The 15,315-nt window shown below is 49.3% G+C and overlaps 1 protein-coding gene, 1 long non-coding RNA gene and 1 pseudogene across 4 annotated transcripts in view; 1 reads left to right on the top strand and 2 right to left on the bottom strand.

The window, feature by feature from the left end:
- LOC116667318 overlaps window positions 1-15,315 on the top strand; it is a 434,058-nt pseudogene that overhangs the window by 134,685 nt on the left and 284,058 nt on the right.
- Window positions 1-15,315, bottom strand: part of LOC106730685 (translation initiation factor IF-2-like) — a 32,407-nt gene that overhangs the window by 3,778 nt on the left and 13,314 nt on the right. For 2 of the 3 annotated variants that reach the window (XR_004324218.1, XR_004324217.1), the window contains one exon: window positions 1,077-8,968. Coding sequence is in view for 1 of the 3 variants with exons in the window: in XM_032492021.1 (XP_032347912.1) it covers window positions 8,891-8,968; window positions 9,665-10,222 (636 nt within the window). In the remaining 2 variants the exon portion in view is untranslated. Of the gene's footprint in view, window positions 1-1,076; window positions 8,969-9,664; window positions 10,947-15,315 lie in introns of those variants that run through there. The other variant, XM_032492021.1, reaches the window with a different exon arrangement.
- LOC116667335 lies at window positions 1,077-12,352 on the bottom strand. The gene is made up of 3 exons (XR_004324235.1): window positions 12,342-12,352; window positions 10,957-10,966; window positions 1,077-7,975 (listed from the first exon to the last, which is right to left on the bottom strand). It is a non-coding gene; the product is annotated as an uncharacterized LOC116667335 (long non-coding RNA).

The raw sequence follows: 15,315 nt of genomic DNA, 5'->3' as shown, positions 1-15,315 counted from the left end.
TACCATACTGTTTGGGTCACTACACTTGTGGCTTGCTTTCTCCTTCTCTAAATTACATGTGGAAAACCAGCAGGGGCCAGGGCTCCTGAGTAGTGCAGGGCCTTTTATCCTGGGGTCGCCCAGGGCTGTAGAGCCCACTGGGATACCTGCTAGGCAGTTGCAGGATGAGTCATGGGACTGGGAACCTGAGGTTTTCTAGAGCCCCAGCTTCCTGCCACTTCCCAGGCAAGTCCTGGGGCCCATAAAGCCAGGCTGACATCTCCCGGGATTATGGAAAGAGCCCTGGGGGAAGAACCGAGGGCCCAGTGCAGAGCAATCTCCAGCATTTGAGGTAAACCTGAAGAAGTCACAGGTAAAGAGCTCAGTGTGCTCCCAGCCTAGGGCTTTTGAAGGTGGGGCAGGGGGTGGTCCTTGGAAGAACAGACAGAGGCCAGAGTGGCTGGACTGAAGGGAGCAAGGCCAGGTGGGCTGCTGGCAGGAGGAAGGCTTTTAACGTCTGGCTGAGGATCGTGGCTTTTCCCCAAAGTGCCTCTGAGAGATTTCCTGTGTGACAGTAACAGATTTGTCTTTTAACCATCCCTCCCTTGGGTCCGAGGGAGTGAGAAAGGGAAGCAAAGGGCATGAATCCAGGACAGTGTCAGTGGTGGCCTGGACAGGGAGGGGAGGGAGATGCAGAGGGGTGATGAATGCACTTGGAGTTGGGACCCAGGAACAGGGGAGGAACTGGCTGCATGTAGGGATGAGGAATAAAGAGGGAGCAGACAGAGCCCCAGGGTCTGGTTTGAGCAGGTGGGGAGATGGAGCTACTGCATGGATGGGGGAAGGGTGGGAAGAGAGTTCCAGAAGGCACATAACCTTGGACACTTATGAGATTAGATCAATTCTGATACACTTTATTTTTACATTGACGCGTATTTGATTTACAGTGTTGTATAAGTCCGTGGTGTACAACATAATGATTCAGTTATGCATGTATATATGTTCTTTCTCACATTCTTTTCCATTATAGGTTATTACAAGTTACTGGATATAGTTTCCTGTGCTGTACAGCAGGTCCTTTTTTTTTTTTTTATCAATTTTGTCTATACTGCTATGTATCTGTAATCCCACACTCCTGCTTTCTCCCTCCCCACCACCACTTTCCCCCTGGTAACCACAGATTGTTCTCTATGTCTGTGAGTCTGATTCTGTTTTGTCAATAAGGTTACTTGTATTTTTTTTTTTGATTCCACGTATAAGTTATATATTTATATTTCTCTGTCTGACTTACTTCACTGAGTATGCTAATCTCTGTGTCCATTCCATTTAGCTGGAAACAACACTCTTTTACCCCCTGTAGTGACTACCTAGTATTCCGAGGTGTACGTATACCACGTCTTCGTTACCCACTCACTGTAGACAGACACTGACTGCGCTTCCACCTCTTGGCTGTCGTAAACAGAGCTGACGTGAATATTGAGCTGTATGTCTGGGAAGTCTAGAGATTATTATACTACGTGAAGTAAGTCAGACAAAGAGAAATATTATGATATAATTAATATGAGGAATCTAAACAAAGGTAAAAGTGATTCCATCTTATAATGAAGTCACTGGGAGGAACTGCTTCCCGGGGGTTTCAAGCAGGATGCAGTACTACTGGTGACAAAGAAAGACTCTGTGCCTGTTGACCTGGACTCTGGTAATACTGGGTTTGGATAAAACCTGACAGCCAACCTGACGCCTGGGGAGAGTGACTTAAGGACAGGAACATAAAGGAAGCAGCAGATGAGATTGACAAGCCTGTCTGGTGATGGCAGCCATCATCTGCCTGTCTGTCCCTGAGCCACTGTGCATCCAGCCAGCGAAGCCCAGCCTGCCATTCTGTGTGCCCCATGAAGGGGACAGTCTCCTGCCTCCAGCACTGTGGTTTTGAGTGTAGGCAGTTGAGCCAGACTGCCTATGAGTCTTTGATTCCATCTCCAGCCCCTGCTACCTGTATAGCCTGAGTCATGGTGCTCTGACCTGCTATACAAGACCTCAACCCCTTTCATCAGCTTTTCTTTGGAAATTAGAAACCCTCAGGCCTCAGGATGCTCTTGCCTAACCCTCCCAAGTGCTGGCAGTTTTCTGCTGGCCACACAGAGAGTGAGCACTGGCTTATAAGCCTAAAAACACAACACACACACACAGAGACACACAGACACACAGACACACAGACACATACACACGAAGATTGACATTAAATATGTGCCATGGGGTGGGATCAAGAGAAAAACAGACACAGAGGAGGAAATAAGAGGCAGAAACGACACTGGAGTCATCATCTAAATGTGAGACCACTCCTACACTTTTCAGGTCTTATCTGACAAGCGCCTGAGGACGTCCCTAGAAGTACCAGTGTAGAATCCCCCCCACTGTGCAGGGGGGGAGACACACAGGCCTGGACAGACACCAGGACTTATCCAGGATGGAGAACAGGTAAGGAGGAGGAACTGAGTCTGGAAGCCAGGGCGTCCCCTCACAGCTGCACACAGAGCCTCCCCGGGAGCCGTGGAGAGGGCGGGGCTGCTGTCACTGTGGAAGAGGTGGGTCTGTGTGGAGAAGGGGGTGAGCAGAGGGCTGTGTGTGGAGGTGTTGTCTGAGGAGGGGGTTCCAGGAAGTGGACCCCAGGAAGTGACATCACTTCCTTGATAACAGACCCCAACAGAATTGGAACCCAGTAACCAGGCACCCACATTCTAGTGACGGCCCCTGAGCCAGCTCACTTGGCTGGAGGACAGTTCACAGAGAAACATGTTCTCCTTCTGTGTCCTGAACTCCTGGGCTTCACCTTCAGGAAAACCTGGCATGACAGGTGTCTCAGAGGTTGTAGGTTTTGGTTCAGCCAGCAACCAGGCCACCTCTGGACTTTAACCAGGAGGTCACCTAAGGTAAAAAATGTGGCCTGGAGCAGGCCAATCTGGGCCCAGCCTCCTCTGGGAGCCCTCCCTGGGCAGGCCCACTTCCCCTCATCTGCATGTGGGGGAAGGGGGACTTGAGGGGAGGTGTCCCCTCTGGGCAGGAACAGGCTGTTGAGCACTTGGTAACCTGGTGGTCCTGTCATGGCCACACCCAAGGACAGGTCTGGCTGGGGAGAAAGAGGAATCCTGAGGGACATCTTACATGTGCCAGTGGGAATCCAAGGGCTTCAGGTTGTCAGCTTTTTTGTCACTAATGTAGATCTGCGCAGAGTGGTATGTGTGAGTCTGGTGTGGAGATGTCCTGTGGATCTGAGAACCAGCCGAGACATTCAGAAAGGGCTCTGAGGTTTCTGCCTGGCTGCTGGGGACTGTGTTTGCAGGACTCCACACAGGAGATCACGCAGGACCTTGTTCATGGAGTCCCCTGCTCCATCTGCTCGTAAGAGTGGCAGCGGTCCCAAGACACCAACAGAACCCAGGACGGGCTCAGGGTGAGTGCAAGCAAGGAGACTCTACACCCTGGAAGCCCTGGGTCCAAGAACTGCCCTCCACCTCTCCTGGTCTCCCTCTTGAGACCTGCTGGCAAAGGAACCTGATTCCCCATCTCTCCCACCCGCCCTCACAGCCCAGGCCCTGCCTTAGCCAGATGCAAAGTCAACGTCCACATATTAGAATCTCTGAAAGAGCCTTTGATAGAATTTCAGTTCATGTTACGTCAAGGGTGTTTCTGTGTTTCTGTACAGATGTTCATGTTTTCCTTCCATCCCCACGTGTCCATGTTGGACTGACAATCCTGATCCCACACACTCCGGGATCAGCCTCTGGGTTCTCAGCTCTAAAATGAGATGCTTTGATAGCAGTCAAGGGGATGATGTAGTTAATAGAGGGAGGTGCTGTCAACACTGGGCTGACACAATGACCTGAGAAACTGATGCACTTGATCATCACCCACTGACACTTTTCCTGGTGATGCTGAGAACCTTTATTCTGCCGCGAGTGTTCTTGTCCGACCTCTTGGCACAAGTCCCTGAGGCCTGTGGATTCAATCTGAGCTCCAGCCCTAAACCCCATGGTGGTCCATGGTGTTGCCTCTGACTCATGTCTCTCCTCTGTTCCACCCCAGGGGGAAGATGTGTCAACAGGGAGCAGGAATGAGGACTGCATGGTGTGGAGCATCCAGAGAGACAGACTGGAGATGCTTGTGGCAAACCTGGTGCCTGCTGCCCTGGGAAGCAACCCCTCCTTCCTACACACATTCCTGGGCACCTATAGAGCTTTGGCCACTGCCTAGAAGGTGCTAACCTTCTATTCCAAAGGTGAGCACTCTGCCCTCATGGGACATTGGTGATTCAGCCACATACTAGTGGTGAGATGTGGGAATGTCACTCCACCAACGTGAACCTCAGTTTGTCACTGTGCACCCTCGGGTGAGAGAGCATCAGGCCCTAGGATGATACTAGGAACAGAGAGGGCCCTTCACAGAAAGTGCTTTCTGGGGCCCTGGCCCCTGGAAAGGTCAGCGGAAGGGGCTGTGGTTGTGCTAACTGGTCATCTCCTCCTGCCCTTGAGGCAGCCTCTGCCTCCTGCATCACTGAATGTGGCCTTGGGTTAAAATGTTTTCCTATTTCAAGTGTAACTCATGATTCCATTAGCTGCCCCTGTCCTAGGTCAGTGAGAGCAGGGATCCCTGGGAGGGAGAAGTGGGGTCCTAGGCCCACTCAGCTCTGTGTGGTGGGATTGGTTGGGCTCACTCATTCCTCAGGTATATAGGAAGGCCCACCAGGGACAGGCACATTTATGGGAACAACAATCATTTAACGCACTGAGCTGACAACAGCCCTGCCCTCCAGGGCTTCCATACTCCCGGGAATCACACTGTCACACTAGACATCACATCCAGGTCATGTGCTCAGGACAGTCCATGTGACACAGTCCTGGCCTCCTCTAGATATGGATACATCCTCCCTTACACTGGTGAGGATGGACCCCTGTATGAGCTGAAATGGGGAGTTTCTTTGATTGAAGAGAGGGGCTCCCTTGCCTAAGTAAGTGTGGAGCTGTGGACTGTGTTGATAAGTTTGGGGGGGCAAACCCTGAATCCCACACAGCCTATGGTTTTGGCTTGAGAGTAGAAGTCTTGGGGCTTCTTCTGGCAGAGAGGAAAGGAGACACAGAGAGCTGTGGTTGGGGCTGTGGTGCTGTGAGGGGCATCTGGGAGGTCAGAGGGCAGAATCAGCCCCTAAGTGAACCCACAGCCATCCCCTCTCCATCCCAGGCCTGCCCCCACCCCCTTCCTGGGACCCAGAACACAAAGGGTGGAGAGCATCCTGCCCACCCTCTGGTGGAGCCTCAATGGTGGGGACTCAGCTGGTGCTCAGGGGACCCAGTGAGCCTCAGGGGACAGCTGAGTCCACCCTTTGGGAGGTGAGTGGCAGGGACAGGAGGGGACCCAGGCAGGGTCCCTGGAGGATTAGGCAGCAGGCAGGTGCAGGAGCTAAAGTCTGGGGTGTGAGGAGGCCCACGGGAAGCCTGGGAGGCAGACACAGCCTGTCTGTTCCCTCCTGGATCGGACACTCATAGAGCAGCTCCTGTGTTCCCAAGACGGCAGTGCCCAGAGCATACAGCCTGCCTGTCCTCACAGAGGTGCCGTCCAGTGGGGAGGGGCTGGGGGGACAGAGCAGTGTGACAGGCGTCCCTGAAAAGGGGAGAAGTGGTCAAACCACAGATAAAGGGAAGTCCCTTCAGAAGGCTTGTAGCAGCCCCTCCTCTGAGTCCAGGCCCTCCTCTGCACAGACTGCCAGGTGAGATGGGACATGGAGCAGAGCCGGCCTCTGGATGGGCAGGAGCCAAGGGCAGAGTGGCCATGTCCCTGCAGGGCTGCCATGCAAGCACAGCATGGGAGGCAAGGCCAGGCCTGTCACTCTGCTTCCCCACTATCACCCCCAGGGCCATGTCCTCCGTCCTGTGCACCTGGCTGCGCCAGTGCCCAGAGGATTTCCACCAGCCCCCAGAATTTCCCTGCCTGAAGATGGTACTGGCTTATGCAGAGCTGAGCATACCTGGCTCAGACCTGGAGCACCAGGCCCATTTTCTGGCACAGCTGGAGCTCCCAGAGGCAGAGGGTGATGGTGGGGACCATGCAGGGTGGGTGATGGGGTGAGTCAGGACGGGAAAGCACTGGACCCCACAGAGCAGAGCCTCCTGAGGCTGGAACTGGCCCAGGAGCAATGCGGAGCCTCAGACCATTTGCCCTGGACTGCATCTGAGAATGCTTCTTGGGCATGGGCTCTTGGACTGAGGCTTCACTGCCTGGCAGTGAGGACTTGCCTGTTTTGGGGAGACACATGGAAAAGCAGTCCTATTGATGACAGTTTCCCGTCTTAGAGCTACAGCAGCAGCTCAGAGCAAGCTCTGGAAGCACCTGGAGACCTAAAGCCTGCTGCACGTCTCCTGCCCAGGACAGCTCCAGAGCCAGAGCCTGCTCCCGCCCCAGCTCTCATTTAAGTTCAAAGCCAGGAAAAGCACCTGCACAGGCTCCAATTCTAGAGGAGGTTCAGGCAACAGCTATCCTCCATCTCAGAGCCCGAAACATCAGGAAAAGCTGCTCGAGCACTTCCTCTACCACCTCAGCCAGCCGCCTGCCCGGCCTCACATCCAGAGCCTCAGCCAACCTCAGCAAGAGCTCCCCCACCGGCCCTGGGGCGCCATTGTGCTTTGGCCCAGCTGTGACCCCACAGGGTTATCCAGTTCTAGATCAGAGACCACAACACACCCAGTTCTCCTGGTTACTCAGGTGCTAGAGCCAGGTCCTCCCCGGATACACCTAGAGCTGCTACCCGATCAGCAAGGAGCTCCAGCACGCGCAGTGCCTTCAGGGCCGGGGGCTGAGCTGCCCCGGGTGCCAGCAGCAGCACTGGAGACGTCCTTCCCCTTCCCTGTAATTCCTTATTTAAAAAAAATAAATTTGTTCTCTTACATACACTAAATTATTTATTCTATGATATACAGTTACTTTCAAGTTTAATTTTTTGATTATTTTATATTGTACGTGTACTTGGCATTAAGTACATTCACAATGTTACATAACCCCCTTTAATATCTATTCCAGAACATTTTGATCAAAGGAAAGTGCTGTAAGTATGAGTCAGGCTCTGCTGCCTCCCCTCCCCTTCAGTGCTGGCACACCCACTGTGCCTGATGTGGCTGTGAATTTACAAGCCCTGGTTATTCTTACTGGTGATATCATATTACAGTAGCCTGTTGTGTCTGGCTGAGTAATGTATGAGAAGACTGATTATCATGGGGTTTTTTGCTTTAAATATAAATTTTAAATATTAAAAATAAGGTGTGTCACCAAATTAAAGACAAGGCCTTGGATGTGTTCCCTCCAGCGGAATTTCCTAGCTGCAGCAGCGGCTCCCACTTGAGCTCATATGAGCAGAAACAGTTGTAACAAAACATATCAGGTGCTCAAGGAAACTACGCGAAGGCCAGAGCTTCAGGTCAGGAGCTTCAGAGCTGAGCACAGGCCCTTCCACCCCTCAGGCTCCCCCAGCAGTGACTCCCTGCCTTGTTCCTGGTCCAGAACCCCCGTGGCTAACATCCTGTCATTCAGCTTCTGCAGGGGAAGGGACTCTGCCTTTTGCCCAAAAGCACAAGTGGCGAGGAAGGAGGGCCAACATGTCCATCAAAGTAAGGTCAAGGGGGTCCCATGGTCTGAGTTAGTGAGACCACGGTCAGTGACCTCCCTCCTCGCCGCCCAGAGATGGAGCCCCCGGTGCAGAGAACATAGGTCCTCACAAAGGAAATTCCAAGGTCTCCCAAGAGGGGGAAAAACAGAAGCCCTTGTTTAAATTGGGAGCAGATGAAGCAGAGATTCAAGGGCCCAGGGGAAGGCCTGCTTGGGCTGAGGCTCTACCCTGAGGCTTAGGAGCACAGGCTCTGGGTTGGTTTGTAGGATGTTACTAAGAATCATCATTCCAGAGTCTCTATGTAAAACCAAATTTGCCCCTAGAAAACACATTCAGTACAGATCCCTGAACATCCCTTTTCTACCTTAGACCCTGTAGAAGGTTGAGATGTTGTGTAGCTCATAAGTAGAGAGAATGATAGGGGATGTGGTGTCAGAGTCAGGGCAGCTCAGGTTGTCTGACTTGGCCAGACGGGACCACTCTCATTGGATGCCGATATTTCCCTAATAGAGCAGAAACCCCAGAATACCACAGGCGTAGAGTGGTAAGGTTTTTCCTTTCTCATGGAAAAGAACTACAAGTGTAGAGAGTTCATACTGTCAACAGCACACCACAGTAGTCAGCCATTATCCATCTTTCAGACCCTTTCAGTATCTTTAGCTGGTGTCCATCCTCAAGGCTGTCTCTTGGTCCAAAATGGCTGCTGGAGCACCAACCTTGTCCAGTCCCCGTGTCTTTACCTCTGAGGCAGGAATGAGGAAAGAGGAAGGGTCAAAGGGCCAACTCAGCTGCATCTACTCTATCTAAACAGTCTCCCCAAAACCCACACAGCCCACATCGATCCTTTTGCTCACTTCTAATCTGCCTGACGTTCATCTGGCCACTTTCAGCTACAAGAGACCTTAGGAAGTCAACCATTGATTTGGAGAATTTGTCCTCATTTAGATGACTTTTCTCTTCTTAAGTAAAAAAACTAATGAAAGCCATGTGGTGATGACCTGGGCTGTTTGCTTACACTAAACACCAAGAAGAAGGGGAGGAGATGGAGTGATTTTCAGATGAGTTGGGTTTCGTTTACCCACCACAGAGGCCCTCTGCTTGGTGTCTCTTCATTCCCAGGGGAATTAGAGATGCAGTTTCTAACCAGGATTTTCTTGTGGCAAAGATGCTTTCATTTCCCAGGCAGGCGATTGGATCTACAGTGGGGTTTTCATCTGCCTGTTCCTTAGAAGCAGCTCAGAGAAGATCCTCTTCTGTTCTCTAATGAGGTGGGCAGAGGTGGAGGAATAGGAACTTGGGGAAGCAGTATGTCCAAAAAACTGGATCAAAAATTGAGATCTGCCAAAAAAAAAAAAAAAAAACCAAACAAAAAACTCTGTCATCAAAAATTAGGCGTATTGGACACCCACACTTTCAGCCTAGAAGTACATAGGACATCAAGGTGATTATTAGTAAAAATAGTTCACATCCAATAAAACTCCACATGGTCAAATGCATTACTCACTGATGACGCAAGGAAAATGTACTACTGAACAATTTTGGTACCTGCTGTTTGACTCAGGTCAGTTGACGGGATCCAAATAATGTTCACTAAGGAAATCTTACAAAGGCAGACTGTAGTCATTAAATTATGTTTTGGACAAGAAATCTTACCACGTATTTCTTTTACATTTGATCCCAAGTGAAATACTTTCAGTAAATGAAAAATAAACATGGCTATCCCTGCGGCAGTCCTGAGGCTGGGAGCCGCCCCCAGCCCCCCACCCCCCCCCAGGAGCCAGTGCGCAGGCGTGAGCAGAGGCAGGTGTGAGGGCTGCGGGGAAGGGGATTCACCCCTGAACTGTGTGGGTGCCTGGGAGGCCCGGGATCGTGACAAGGAAGTTGAAGATTGAGTGGGTCACTGACTATGTGACCCTCCCGGCGGCCGGGGAGAAGCACAGAGGCTGGTAAGTGCAGCTCTGCCTGTCGCTCCTCCCCGCCCGCCTGCGCGCCAGCAAGGGGCCCGAGTCTCCAGCTGCCAGGCCGCGATCCTACCCGGGTCCTCGGCTCCGGGGCCGCCGCTACCAGTCGCAGCCGCTCCGCTGTCGGCAGCGTAAGGCCGTTGGGCTCGGGCCACGAAGGCGGGTGTTGAGTGGAGGGCGTCCCTCCTGCGCGCGCCCCGGGCCCACAGGGCAGCGGGGCCGTCCCCTCGGGCGCCTGCGTTGGGGGACGGGGCGGGGCGGGACCTGGCCTGGGGCTGCGGGGCCCGGACTCGGCCACTTGCCCCGAGGCTCGCGGGCTCTGGACCAGGCGGCCGCCCGAGAGGATCCACAAAGTCGGGGCCGCGGGGCTCAAGTCTCCCCTCGAAGTGTCCAGAGCTGTGATGTTGCCTTTGGATTCTGGTTGCGCATAGATGGTGGGTGCGGAAACCACATGATGTCCCTGGACCACCAGCCGCCTGGAGAGTGTATTCAGATAGCACTTCTTAAAAGACTTAAGGGGTAGGATCAGATCCAAAAGGCTCCAGGTTACCTTTGAGCATTTTCCCACTTTATTGACAGAAATGACAATTACTGAGTCCCAGAGCGCCTCCTGGAGGGCAAGTTGTGACATACTAACATCTATCCAAAATTAGAAAGACATGGCCATTTTGACATTTTTGCATCTCGAGGGCCTTTTGAACAGTGTGTATGTGTGTGTTTCCTGTTGGTGGTACTCTTTTTCAGCAACAGGCCATCTTTTGGAGAAGCAAGTTTACTCTAAGTTCAATGAGCATTTTGAGCAGTTATCATAGACACTCAAATATTTGAAAATTCAAATTAAAAGGCTTGGTGGCTTTTTGTTTTGGGGGGTCCTGTGATAAATTTTGCACGATGAAGGGAAGCCTATGGAAGCAGGAGAAATGCTTATTTCATGACACTCTGCTATGCACTGTTGCAATTTTGAGTATCTAATTGCAGTTGAATCTCAGGTTGGCTCCAGCAAATGAGTATGCTTTTAGAATACTTTGTTGTTTGTCCTCTGGATTTTTATGTGCTATTTTTTTGGTACAAACATGCCTCGTTAGCAGGCTTCAAATCATAATAGAAGGTTGTTAAAACAAGGGATCACTGTAATTTACAATGGTTTGTAAGATAGTCTTTATTAAAATTTTTTCTTGATGCACCAAATTTTCTACACAAAACACTCAGAAATGACTTAAAAAAAAAAACCTACTACCCTTTGTCTCTGTTAGTGAGGCAGCCAGCACATCATCTCACTGTTGAAGACAATGACCTGCGACTGAAAGATGGAGATGGAGTACAGAAGAGTCTCCTGACCTAGAAGTGGCCATGGCCTGTATCCACCAAGAGGTCGCTCCCAGTCAATGAGTCTTTCCCAGGCAGCATGGGATTTTAATTACTGTCGTCTCGGTGTAGTGAATTTTTGACAGAGGCATTTGCCAGTGATTGTGTTTTATGAAAGAGCCCTGCCTGTGAGGACCTAAGAGAGGCAGAGACATGTTCATCAGGCATCAACCACAGCAAAGATGAGGCAAGAAGAGTAAAAGAGAGCAAGTTAAAGGGGAGAGAGAGAAGAACAGAGACACTGTGACAAAGACAGAGACTGACAGGGAAAAAAAGAGACAAAGACAGGTGTAAGGAGAGACTCAGAGATCAAGACAAAAATACCAGCAAGGAAACTGCCGGGGCTGACAGTGAGAGGAAGGTGGAGAGACAGGGTTTGTTAGCCAGCTCATCCTGGCCTTGGGAAGGCCAGCACTGTCTCCCCAGTCCTGGGTACAGGGAAGATGACTGCAGGAGAAATGATTCCTTTCTTTGACTGCAGATGGTGTGTTTTCTGGAATTCTGTGTTCTTATTCAGAGAGAAAAGTATTGTTCTTCAGATAGTCTAGAAACACCACCAGGGGTACAGCTGGAGCCTACCCCAGACTGCAGCGTGGTACCAGCACAGGTCTTTCTAATGCCACCTGCTTCTTGGTCTTTCTAGGTGCTTTGGTGAGTCTCCTGATATCAGGATGTCATTGCTTTAAATAATGTCCTGAATTGTACTGGAGCTGTTTTTGTTGGGACTTGGAGTCCTGAGAGGGTACTGGTACATTTCCTAGGCAGGGACCTAGGGGGAATATTGAAAGGAAGTGGGTTGGCTGTCCTTTTTCAATATTAGGCTTAAACTGGGAAGATTATGTACATTTGGTCTGAACAAACACTTTGCTGGTGACATGAGGGACTGAGTGTGCTCATCTCTGAAGAAAAGGAATCTGCTTTTTCGGGTCACAAGGTGTCCTCTGGCAACTGAGAACCCAGTGGAATGTCTGTGGATCTGTCTTCTTGATGGGTAGTGTTTCTGCAGGGGATCCCACTATAGCAATTCTGTCAATTCTGCCGGACAGTGGGCACCGTAAGGCCGATCACCTAGTGCTCCAAATCCCCCCAGCCGTTCCTGCTGGAGAGGGACAGATGAGAGAGTCCAACAGACCCAAGAAGAACTCCTTAGGGAGCTAGACTCAGAAGCAGCACACTTTGGATCCATCACTAGGCCCTCAGAAGGTTGTTCAGATCATAGCTGATTTAGGATACCAAGTTAATGATGGGAAACTGTAGCTCAAAAGCTGAACAGCTCCTGGAGAGGCAGCCACTTGTTGGATCTCTGGCTGGCTTCTTCTCTTGCCAATGCTGGCAAGAACTCAACTCTGAAATGCCAGGATGGAGCTCTTTCGACATCCCAAAACTGTAGAGAAAGCTGACTTGATCAGACATCTTTTCAAAATGCTGACCCTGAGAGAAGAAAACTAATCCTAGGAGAAAAGTTGAAGTTATAGCTCTTATCGTGTCCTTGAAATATATACACAGCCCCCATCACCTAAGACTACACACTTGGCTTAATTAGCAGAACCTGAAAGTGAAAACAAAAAAAGAGGCTTTTTGAATTGTTTTTTCTTTTTATTGAGTTATAGTCAGTTTACAATGCTGTGTCAATTTCTGGTGTACAGCACAATTTTTCAGTCATAAATTAATATACATATATCCATTTTCATGTTCTTTTTCACCAAGAGCTATTAGAAGATCTTAAATATATTTCCCTGTGCTACACAGTATAAGCTTGTTTATCTAGTTTATATATACCTCTCAGTATCTACACATCTCAAACTCCCAGTCTGTCCCTCCTACACCCCTCCCCCATGGCAACCACAGTTTGCATTCTATGTCTGTGAGTCTGTTTCTGTTTTGTATTTTAGTTTACTTGTCTTCTTCTTCTTTTTTTTTTTTTAGATTCCACGTATGAGTGATAATCATATGATATTTTTCTTTCTCTATCTGGTTTACTTCATTTAGAATGACATTCTCCAGGGAACCCATATTACAGCAAATGGCATTATGTTGTCATTTTTATGACTGAATAGCATTCCACTGTATAAATATACTACATCTTCTTTGTCCAGTCATCTGTAAGTGGACATTTAGGTTGTTTCCATGTCTCAGCTATTGTAAATAGTGCTGCTATTAACATTGGGGTGCAGGTGTCTTTTTGAATTAGGGTTCCACCTGGATATATGCCCAGAAGTGGGATTGCTGGGTCATATGGTAAGTCTATTCCTAGTCTTTTGAGGAATCCCCATACCGTTTTCCACAGTGGCTGCACCAAACTGCATTTCCACCAGCAGTGTAGGAGGGTTCCCTTTTCTTGACACCTTCTCTAGCATCCATTATCTGTGGACTTTTGAATGACGGCCATCCTGACTGGTGTGAGGTGATACCTCACTGTAGTTTTGATTTGCATTTCTCTGATAATTAGTGATATTGATCATCTTTTCATGCGCCTCTTGATCATTCATGTCTTCCTTGGAGAATTGCTTGTTTAGGTCTTCTGCCCATTTTTGGATTGGGTTGTTTTTTTTTTTCTTACTAAGTCATATGAACTTTTTATATCTGGAGATCAAGCCCTTGTCAGTTTCACCCATTGCAAATATTTTCTCCCATTCCAAAAGATATCATTTTGTTTTGCTTATTATTTCCTTTGCTGTGCAAAATCTTGTAAGTTTAATTAGGTCCCATGTGCTTATTTTTGCTTTTATTTCTATTGCTTGGGTAGACTGCCCTAGGAGAACATTGCTGAGATAAATGTGACATAACGTTTTGCCTGTGTTTTCTTCTAGGAGGTTTATTGTGTCTTGTCTTATTTTTAAGTCTTTAACCCATTTTGAGTTTATTTTTGTGTAGTGTGACAGAGTGTTCTAACTTCATTGATTTACATTCTGCTGTCCAGTTTTCCGAACACCATTTGCTGAAGAGACTGTCTTTATTCCATTGCCTCCTTTGTCAAAGATTAATTGACCAAAAGTCTGTGGGTTCATTTCTGGGCTCTCTGTTCTGTTCCATTGATCCATATGTTTGTTTCTCAGGAGTGCCAAAGGGACTCTTCTCCCTTGAACAGGAATTAGACTTGTGAGAAGAGGGACAAATCATGAGATTTCACACCACCTCACTAGGATGAGGGGTGATCACCTGTGGGAGCCTGCACTACTGCTGGCCTGAGAAGGGATGCCACACAGACAGTAAAGAACAGCTTTTATTCTCAGGGATGCCACAGGAATTTTTCTCCCCTGAACCAGGGACTTAGTCTTGTGAGAAAAGGTGCAAATCTTGCAAGATTTGACTCCAACTAAAGAGGATTCAGGGTGATCACCTGAGAGAAACTGGGCTGCAGCTGGCCTGAGAAGTGAAGGCATACAGACAGGAAAGGAAAGCTTTAACACTCAGGAGAGCCAAAGGGATTCCTCTTGCTTGAGTAGGGGACTCAGGCTCTCGAGAAAAGGGGCAGCTCTCCTGAGACCGCTGGGGCTTCTGAGAGGATGTGTGCTCACTGAGATGAGTCGGACTGGATTCACGATCATGTGAGAAGAAAATGCATCCTTACAAGATAGGTGCTGTCTCCGGAGCTATGAGTAACACCATCTGGGGATGGAGCCCTTTCATCCCTTCAGAAGAAGAACCGACCTGATTCCAATACGGGGAATGATTTTACGCCAAAGGAGAGGCCTGAATTCAGCAAGAAGAGGAGCAGATCTCACGAGACATGGCTTAACCTTAAGAGGCTTCAGGATGACCACCTGCGAGAGGCTGCGATACAGCGCGCACGAGAAGGGAAGATACGCAGACAGTAAAGATCTGGAGACTTACTCTCTTGAGAAAACTGGGGCCTCTGTCAAGATTTGGCTCCACACGATTAGGATTATTGGGGATCACCTGTCACAGACTGGGCTACTGCTCGCCTGAGAGGGCCAGCCATACAGAATGTAAAGAAATGCTATTATTCTCAAAAGGGCAGAAGGGATTCTCTCCCCAGATCAGGGGACACAGCCTCAGGAGAACAAGGGGCAAATCTCACGAGGTTTGGTTCCACCTAAAGATTATTCTTGGTGATCATCTGAGAGGCTAATTCTGGCCTGAGAAAGGAAGTCATACAGAGAGTGAAGTAAAGCTTTTATTCTCAGTGGCTCAAAAAGGTTTCTCTCTTCTGAACAGAAGACTCAGTCTTGAGAGAAAAGTGGAAAAACTCATGCAATTTTGCTCCACCTGATTAAGATTAGGGGCGATCACCTGTGAGATGCTGGGCTGCTTTTTGCTTGAGGAGGGACGCCATACAGACAGTAAAGAAAATATTTTATTCTCAGGCAGGCCAAAGGGAATTTTCTCCCCTGTACA

This window comes from Camelus ferus, chromosome 11 (genome assembly GCF_009834535.1).
Source record: "Camelus ferus isolate YT-003-E chromosome 11, BCGSAC_Cfer_1.0, whole genome shotgun sequence".
NCBI classification, from domain to species: Eukaryota; Metazoa; Chordata; class Mammalia; order Artiodactyla; family Camelidae; genus Camelus; species Camelus ferus.
This window is presented reverse-complemented; position numbering and strand designations above follow the sequence as displayed.